The 9608-nt window shown below is 49.4% G+C and overlaps 1 protein-coding gene across 1 annotated transcript; it reads left to right on the top strand.

Moving 5' to 3' along the window:
• Positions 1-1002: 1002 nt before the first annotated feature.
• Positions 1003-1866, top strand: PHETA1 (PH domain containing endocytic trafficking adaptor 1). The gene has a single exon (XM_077835350.1). The coding sequence runs from the start codon at positions 1003-1005 to the stop codon at positions 1864-1866; it is 864 nt and encodes a 287-aa protein (XP_077691476.1).
• The last annotated feature ends 7742 nt before the right edge of the window (positions 1867-9608 follow it).

Here is a 9608-nt window from a genome sequence, read left to right as displayed (position 1 = left end):
CCAGGGCCCCTCAGAAATGCAGGCCCTTCTCCTGTGCCTGGTTTCATGCCACCCCCTTGCCTGAACAATGTCTGCCCCACCCCTTCCCCCTGCTGGATGACGCGATCCAGCGAGGCCTGCAGTCACCGTCCAGGCGTGGCTCTGAGGTTGCTGGGGTGCTGCTGGTGTATGGGCTCCATGTGGCTGGCTCCCCCGCCAGGCAGCACTGTGAACACGTACGGCGCCTGGGAATAATTCTGCAGTGGCTCAGGGGCACTGATGGTCAGAAGGGTGATTAGCCAGCACCTCCTCCCCCAAAGCCAACCCCAGCCCCACTGGCTCCCCCTTCATTCCAGGAGCCAGTTCAGAGCCAGCCCAGGAAGCTCTCTGCAGTGACATTGCAGGGAGGACAGATCTTTCAACGGCTGTTAGCCAAGATGGTCAGGGCTGCAGCCCTATGCTCCAGGTGTCCCTGAACCTCTGACTACCAGAAGCTGGGGCTGGATGACAGGGCACTGATCACTCGATAACGGCCCTGCTCTGTTCATTTCCTCTGAAGCCTGTAGCACTGACCACTGTCGGGAGACAGGATACCGGGCTCAATGGCCCATTCGTCTGACCCAGCGTGGCTGCTCCTGTTAACGTTCCTCTCCTCCCCTGAGCCTTCTGCAGGCAAGTCAGTGCTGCCCAATTACCTGGTTCCCCCTCTGGGCTCTGAATCCCTCCACTCTGTGAAGGGGGAGCGGCCCGTGGGGAGTGCCTGGCAGCCAGGGTAAACAGGTAGGGCCTCCGTGCAGATTGCCCCGGTGCCCCTGTGTTAGGGGTTTGAACTCCCTGCTGTCCCTTTCCAGTCCGTTCCCACTTGGGCACTCTGAGTGAGGACCTCAGCGAGCCAGTAGAGTCACTCTAGCTGCTGGGATGGGACTGCCTGGGCTCCCTGGCCTTTGCGCGTAGCTCAGAGAACCCAGCAGATCCTCGCCCCCGAGCCCATATGAATCTTTTTCCCCTCTAGGCCTCGGCACCATGAAGCTGAATGAGCGGAGCCTGGTGTTCTATGCCACCTGCGGCTCCCCCGCCGACAACGCCGGCTTCCTCTTCAAGAAGGGCGAGCGGACCACGGCCTACCACCGCCGCTGGTTCGTGCTGAAGGGCAACATGCTCTTCTACTTCGAGGAGCGGGAGAGCCGGGAGCCGGTGGGCGTGATCGTCTTGGAGGGCTGCACCGTGGAGCTCTGCGAGGCCGCTGAGGAGTTCACCTTCGCCATCAAGTTTGACTGCGCCAAGTCGCGCACCTACGTCCTGGCGGCCGAGAGCCAGGCTGCCGTGGAGTCCTGGGTCAAGGCCCTGTCGCGTGCCAGCTTCAACTACATGCGGCTGGTGGTGAAGGAGCTGGAGAAGCAGCTGGAGGAGATGCAGGGGAGCCTGGCTGGCAGCCGCAGCGCCCAAAGGAGGTCACCGATTTACCGGAAAGCCAAGCCGGCTCTCTGCTTGGACCCCACGTCCCCGGCTCTGGAGCGGCCCCCTCCCCGGGAGCGGCCCATGGCGCCAGCCCCTTGCGCCCCCCTGAAAGAGAACGGCTGTGCGGTGTGGAATAACGCTCCGAGCCTGGATACCCTGCCAGCGGGGGACGTCCCCGGGGGCCTTGCTGACGCGGGGAGTGGGAGGACGGCTGCGGGCAGCAGCCACGAGGGACGCGTGAAGCCTCCTCCTTTGCCCCCTCGCAGACGCACCTCATCAGGCAGTACATGTGGCCCTGCGGCCCTGCCGGCAGACAGCCCCGTGTGCCCAGGCACGGTGAGTTTCTCCAAGCTCCACGACTGGTACGGCAGAGAGATCACCGAGCTGAGGAGAGAATGGCTAGAGAGCCAGAAGAGCCACAAACTGTGACGGAGGCTCTGGTGGGGGCGGCGGGGGCTCATTTGGAAACACGAACTAAGCCATCTCTGCAGTCGGCCTGGCTGCGAGTGCCCTCTGAGATGCTGTCACGTGCTGCCAATCCGTCAGCGGGATGGGGAACTCCTGCATGCTGGGAACTTTGCCTGCCTGGTGTCATGTGCCCAGCTCCAGCAGCAATCCCGTGGGTCGCTGAGTCTTGTCTTTCCATTCCCAGCGGCGGCTTTGATGTGGAAGTGGAGACTGTTTTGAACTCTGCCCCTGGATTTCGGTACCTGACCTGCTGCACCCAAACCTGACCCGCCCATTGCTGGCAATGGACTTCATGGCACCTTGGAGATGATGAGCTCTTCTGAGCCAAAGCGTCTCTGTGTCCAAACCCCTGAGGCCAGTGTCGATCACTGAAAGTCATTTCCTGCACTAACACGGGGCTTGGGTGTGTGCTGGTCCAGCACCATAGCTCGGGAGGGACCCGCTTGGGTTCTGAAAGCGTGTGTCGTTGCTTGCAGACGGTCTCTGGTCTTCCTCATTAGTCTAGTGTCTAGCAGCTCACAGGCTGTCAGAGCACCCGGGCAGCTAGAATTGCTGCTTCCAGGTGGAATCTCGCCCTCTCGGTTTTGGAGACAGCAGCTGCTGAAATCGCATCAGTGTGGAAGTAGGAGAAGGAAGAAAGTGATCAAAATAATGTGATTTTTTTACAATCTGATACCTTGTAACCTGTTGCCACTTTCCATGATGCCACCAGAAAGCTGGGACCCCATTTAACATTGGCCTAAATAATTCTTTCTTGCCCTCCTGGTTTGTGTGTACAGGACCTTTAAAAATATCGGCCTGCATTAATTCCTTTGGCCTATCAATGCTATTTTGGCACTGATCCAGGATGGATTATAGATGGGTAATTCTTAGTTCCTGGTTTGTGCCTAGTTCATTCTAGGCCAGTGGTTTTCAACTTGTGGTCTATGGACCCCTGGGAGCCCACAGACTGTCTAAGGGGTCCGGGAAAGGTTGTCATTACCATAGAACAGTGGTTTTCAACCTGTGCTCCGTGCTGCAGACCCCCTAAGATTTCCAAAACCGTCTGCATCTCCAGGCACCATTTTTTAAGGGGTCCTTAAATGAAGAAAGGTTGAAAACCGCTTGTCTAGGCCAAAGAGCAGCACAAGTCTTGGTGTGAATATTTGTTCTAGGTCTGTTTTTTGTTCAGGATTTAATGTTTTTGGTCTGGGCAGAAAGAAGGTCAAACAATGCCACCATTCCTTGGTTTTCCACGTGAAAATCAGCTGAGCAGGATAAAAGCATTTGTTCCTTAGAGAAGGGTCATTTTCCTTCTTGAAATTATATCACACCACACAGCCAGGAGAGAAGGTGCTTTGCTCGAATATAGAGTTTGTTTTTCCCTTAAGAAAGGTCTTCACCTAGCTCTCCTGCTGTGGTAGCCGTTGCTCTGGTCCTGGTGGCTGACGCGGCCTCGACCGCTGCTCCTGCACCGCCAGGGGTCACCCAGCCATGGCCTACGCTCCAGGGGCTCACCCAGCCCCGGTCTGTGGCCCTGGCAGCCACTGCTCCGGTAGCCCCTGGTCTGGCCCCAGGGTCTGCTCCTGCCCAAGTCTTAGACTCTGTGACAGAATCAGATCCTTAGTGATTGCTGAACATCCTACCCCGAGAATTACATGGGAAGATTTCTGTGAAGTGAGTAATTCTCTGCTGTAAGTGGCTGCAGCACCGGGGCTTCGGTTTGGAGCAGAACCACATTGCTTGGGCAGTGGGGTCCTAGTCCAGGACAAGGATTCCTAGGCACTACGGCAATAGAAATAGTAATTAGTATTAATAAGTGTCTGCTTGTGTCTGAACGCGTTGTAGCAATGAACACCGCAGGGCGATGAGGAGGGAAGTGCAACATGAATTTCAATGTAAATCTTCACCTTTTCCAAGCGAATTTCAAACCAGCTTCTGTAATTTATAGAGGAAATGCAGAGCAGCTCAGTGATTCAGTACCCAGAAAGGCACTTGCTCATGGATATAAATTTAGCTTGCAAAGAACTGAAAAATCTGGTACATTTTAGCACAGTGAGGAACTGAAGGCTTCTGCTGTGTCCTTTTTTTTAAACGTTTCTTTTATTGCTGAAATATTTTGGGTTTGTACATTTTTAATTTTTACTCTCTCCTGTCAGTTACATTGTGGGACAATGTCTCCATTGAAGAGATGCACATATTATTGCAGCCCCTGGCTCGCTGAGTGATGTCCAGTTCTTGGGAATTCTAAAACGGCCTAAATATAAAATGACCTCTCTGACCATAAGTGCTAAGGTCATTTCTGTGCACCTTGTTTTGTGTTCCTTGTATGTACTGTATAACATGCCACAGACTCACTGCTGGGTCAGTGTGTGTGTGTGTTGTTTATTGTAATACTGAAAAGTTATAAGATCTTTCTTTAAAAAATATTATTTTCCTCTCCAGCCTGTCATGTGGGTGAATTTTAAATCCATTCTCCCAGGGAAAGAATGCTAGCATTTGTATGCTTGTCTTACCAATGACGCATGCCCCTACCATACTTAACACAGAGTTCTCCTTGGTACAGAATCGACCCCAGTGACGGATTCATTGCCAATCCCAGCAGCAACGCTGGCTGAGATCTGCTTTTGACCTCACCATCTTTGACAGCAGTTAGGTAGGCGAGTGCAATGGAAAATACCTCATTCAAGGGGCAGGGAAGCCAGGCTGACCTTGGAATAGGTCACAAAAATCAACCCTGGTTGTGTCAGTCTTTGTGCTGACAACTCTGACTACTCCCGCATACAAACTGCTTTGTGGGAAATCTGCCTCCTCCTAATGTTCTCAGTTTCCAGGGACATTAAAAATAGACGAGAGGAGCCAGACTCTTGCACTAGATAAATGAGGTTTCTTAGGACTTGACAATTGCATCTGGACAGAAAATCACCATTAACTTTACCCAGCAGGAGTGAAATTCTTTCACAGTGAACTAGAGCAACCTGGTAGAACTGCAGAAGAGCTTTACTTTGATCATTTCGCAATCTACAGTGGTTGGCATCGTGTGTACAGTCTCTGCTCATTAGGAGTCATTAAACTCACAGAGGCAACTTCATCCCTGCAGTAACGCCAGGGAATGCTAGTGGAGTTACCTCCAGGACGAATTTGGCCCTGCGGATGCACATATTGTAATGTAAGAGGCGAGCTCGCTTTTAGACTGGGCAAGGGTTTTAAAGAAGAAATGATCCTTCCCACATTACAGCCCAGAGAGGTTGCCAAAGGCTCCTGCATACTGGAAAATACTGCATGGAATCGAATTTGTATGACGCTTGACTGCCTTGAAGTAACGACCGATGGCAGGGAATGAAAATTCTGTGATTTTCACTTCAATGCACGTGGGGTAAATACCTGGCTAGGCAGAAACAGCTGCGTGTTACAGGCTTCAAAACCTCTGAACGTGTTAAGCTGTCAGCATCCCAGCACCAGTTGTCTTTTAAGGGGAAGTATCCCTGAAACGCTGAGGGGGAAAATTCTCTTGCTTATTCAACAGGAACACATTTATCAGACAGAGAATGATACCATCGGCGAGACGTTGAATGATTCATGTGCTGGGTCAAAGCTGTGTGTGTGTGTCTCTCTCTCTTATTTATCATACACACATTTTATAAACACTAAGACAACCCAGCCATGTTTTAGTGGATTATCTCCTCCTAATTCTCCAGATGGATTGTGTTGCATTTTATCTATATGTAGGCCTGGCCTTTTCATTTTATGTTTCATGTTACTGCACCTTGATTTTAATTTACTGGTATCCTTATTTATGTTAGTGTCTGACTGTCAAAGAATGTGTGTTTTCATTCCAAAGGGAGAGCAGTTTTGTAACTTGAAAAGTGTAACACTTTGCAAAGAAATGTCATTAGAAGTGTGGCTGGTATTAGTTTTCTTTCAGAAGGGATATGAGCATGTTCCCTCTCTCAGAACAAATTTAGTTCCTTACTAAAAGAAAAGTTAGTTTAGAAATGCTGCTTGGGTGAGTTTGATGCACGTAGTTGAAGCTTTGACTTGTTAGTCTAAACACCCTGCCTGTTTTAATTCCAACTCCTGGTCCCACCAGAGTCCATGGGAGTTTTGACACTGACTTGAGTTATACTAAGGTTTAACCCCTAGCAATTTTACACAACAGGTCATGAGAACACTGTACCATCTGTAACCCACTCTGGCAGAATGTGGGACTGTGTATGTACCCCCTCACAGAACAGGACAGGAGTTTACTACTGCTACTAGGTAATGGAATTACTGCTTTAGCTCAAGTGGTGGAGGGACATGCTTTTAATACTGAAAGTCTCGGGATCAAACCCACTGGTAGCATGGGAGCTGTTCTGTCACACAGACTTAATCTGAAGTAGGTCAAAGGTCCATTTATCATTCTGTGCCTAGGGGGAAGCAAATTCAAGTACAATGTTACAGGGGGAGGGAGAGTTTATACCTAATGGAATAATTAAAGAATCCTCAGAGGTTAGTTTGAAATCCACTCCTTCCAGCCTGTAAAATGGTGTGAGATCCAAATGCTATAGACCTGCAAGGCACCAAGGATTTGTTTTTTCATTCGAGAATTGCTATTTTATTCCTGGGAAATACACAAAGATAAACTGATCATAAATTGCTTCCAGCCCTTGCTCTATAAACCACTTGTCAGCTCTCAGTAGAAGCTCTCTGAAGTCTGTGGTGAAGTGTGAATCTATTTTATTTTTTAAACTAAAATAATGGAAAATTGCAAGTCAGACCAAAATTCATACTTTTTTGTAAGATATGAATGACAACATAGAGCCAAGAAGATCATAAACAATCTCCAAACGTGGGTTTTTGTTTTTGTTTTTTTGAAAGTGTAGGAAGTGGAAATATTCAGAGATTTTGCATGTAGTATTTGAAAATATAAAATCATTCCAAGAATTGCCAGCTTGGGCAACAGCGGAAGCGTCAGCCGAGGGAAGACGGATTGTCTGCAAACACGCTGTTGAGTTTATTTTTCTTCAATTGTCCAAGACTAGAATCAGAGAGTTTCATGAGGCCCTTTCTTCATTCAGGATTGTGCAAATCACTAGCCCTCAGGGAATATGACCTATAACTTTACAGGCTCAGAATTCAAGTCATTTAAAAAAAAAATTCCCGCAACAATCTGGCTTCCAAGCCCCTTCCACTATGGAAAAAACTGATCATCCCTCAGGCTGTAGCATGGAACCCCCAGCTGTACTCCTTCCGAGCCCGTGGGTCTGAGCAACAGCCACCCCTTCACAGATCCAACACCAGAAACCTGGTGCATTACTGATGGTAGCAAAGTGCAATAGTCAGACAAGATACTGCTTCCACTGATGGAACAGGCAAGTCGCTCATTGACTTGAGCAGTACTGATCTAGCACCTGATGCTGAGAGCCATCAGCACTTGTGTGGCTCATTGGAGTCCATGGGAACTGAAGGGGCTCAGTGCCCCTCCAAAACAGCGTGAATCCAAACCAGCCTCCCCGGCTCAAACTCACTGTTAAAAAACGGGTCTGTTAGAAAACACAACTGACTTTGGAACAGTGTCTAGCCCACAGGCATTACAACAGCTATCTGTCCAAATACACAATGCAAAGCCATGGCCAGGTGCGAGTCCTGGAGCTTCCCTGAACAAGGTGCTCAGATAACTATGGGGATGAGGGCGATACAAACAATGCCGGGGTGGGGGGGGGGAGAGAACAGACATACAAGTGAAAGCATCACAGCTACCGCAGTTCAGAGACTGGTCAGACCTAGGGGGACATTTCAATCAACTAGAGCACTGGACGTAAACTGGCTTCTGGGCCCCTCACCTGACGCTGCGGGGGAACGTGAATCCAAACCAACGCCCCCACAATAAAAGAACCCTTTACTAAAACCTTTACTAAAACATTTAAGAGTGAGACCCAAAGCTCGTTGTCGGCATCTCTTTAAAACAGCTGTTTGCCACAATCAAAATTCGCCACTTGCAATAACAGGGCTCCTGTGACTCGCTCCAGGGTCTTTCTATTGTTTTCAAAGAATTATTTCTCCTGGGTTGTAATTAGGGTCCTACCAAATCTGTGGCCACAGATTGTGAAAGCTGGTCTCCCCGCAGCAAATCTGGTCTTTTGTTTGCTTTTACCCTATACCACGCAGACTTCATGGGGGAGACCAGCGTTTCGCAAATTGGGGGTCCTGACCAAAAAGGGAGTTGTGGGGGGGTGTCACGGTACTGCTCCCCTTACTTCTGCCCTGCCTTTAGAGTTGGACAGCTGCAGAGCAGTGGCTGGTGGCCGGCCGCCCTGCTCCGACGGCAGCAGCGCAGAAGGAAGCGTGGGAAGACCACCCCAGGCCATCCTTACTTCCGCGCTGCTCTCAGAGCTGGGCTCCCGGCCAGCAGCCACCGCTCTCCAGCTGCCCAGCTCTGAAGGCAGAGCCCCCGCCAGCAGCACCACAACCCCCCCTACAATAACCTTGTGACCCCCCCCAACAGCTCCTTTTTGGGTCAGGACCCCTACAGGTACAACACCCTGAAATTTCAGATTTAAATAGCTGAAATCATGAAATTTACAATTTTTAAAACCCTAGGACCATGAAATTGACCGTGAATTTATTAGGGCCCTAACTATAATATACTGGGTTAACCTTTAGCTATGGGGTTCCTGACCCAAATGTATTATGCCAAAATGTTCTGTTTGGGGGACAGCTAGGGCTACATTTTCAGGAGCACTGAGGTCCTACAGCACCCCCCGAAGTTACTCCAGTTTTATACCTAGAGCATGTCAAAACTTTTTGAAAACACCTTTTCCCCCCAAAAAATATTTCAACATATTTCATGAAAAATGGCTGCAGCTTTCCAACCCGAGGGGCCAGAGCATCTCAAATAGTCACAATTGCAAAATATTTTTGCAAAGCATTTCCAAAAATGTTCATTGCATTTTTTAGCCAGCTTCATTTTACACCTGTCTCTCTGAGCTCAGAATCAGACCCCTTATGTAACACCACGTTACTGGGTGCAAAATAGGGAAGTAGTTTCAAAGCTATTGACTACAGACAAGACTAATCTAAGCTCTATTGAAGTCAACAACTTCCAGAGACTTTGTTGGTTTTGGATCAAGCCCCAAAGCAGCACTCAGAACTCTTGTTTGTGGAAATGCATTGTAGTGTTAAAAAGAAATTAGTCATCACCTGTTTGCCCTAAAGCAGGATGTTGGACTAAATTCCGCACAACTCCATTTTCTTGGTATCTAGGGTGCCCCGTTCTATCTGCCATTCCCAGCGCTGAGCCATGGCCCTGCAATCAGAAGGGGATTATGCATCATGGCCAGTTCATTTCCTCTGACGTTTCTAACCTCTATTTCCATCGTGCATATCACTAGCCCAATGGGGCAAGGCCAGCTTTGAAAGCTGGACTGGCTCCTGGTGCCAATCTGGTGATGATGGTGAGCCCCAGGGGCATTTTGCCCCGTTTGCAGTTTGTTCTGAGCCCTTTTGACGTAACTGTTAGCACCGAACAAAATAAAAACAGCATGTCTACAGCAAGCAGAAGCAAACAGCTGCCCTGTGGCTGCCATGTCACTCCCAGAAAGAAGATTTGGGAGCAGGATTTTTAAAATCCCCTCGGACAGTGAGGCGCCCAACTCCTATTGAGTTTCATTCCCAGCCTTAAAATACACACCAAGCTTTATGATGTGCTTCCCTGCCTGCTTTTCCTTCATATTACGCCCTGA

This window comes from Eretmochelys imbricata, chromosome 15 (assembly GCF_965152235.1).
Source record: "Eretmochelys imbricata isolate rEreImb1 chromosome 15, rEreImb1.hap1, whole genome shotgun sequence".
Classification (NCBI taxonomy): Eukaryota; Metazoa; Chordata; order Testudines; family Cheloniidae; genus Eretmochelys; species Eretmochelys imbricata.
This window is presented reverse-complemented; position numbering and strand designations above follow the sequence as displayed.

Excerpts from the sequence above, each read along its gene's own strand:
- PHETA1 (XM_077835350.1), top strand. The coding sequence starts at position 1,003 with ATGAAGCTGAATGAGCGGAGCCTGGTGTTCTATGCCACCTGCGGCTCC.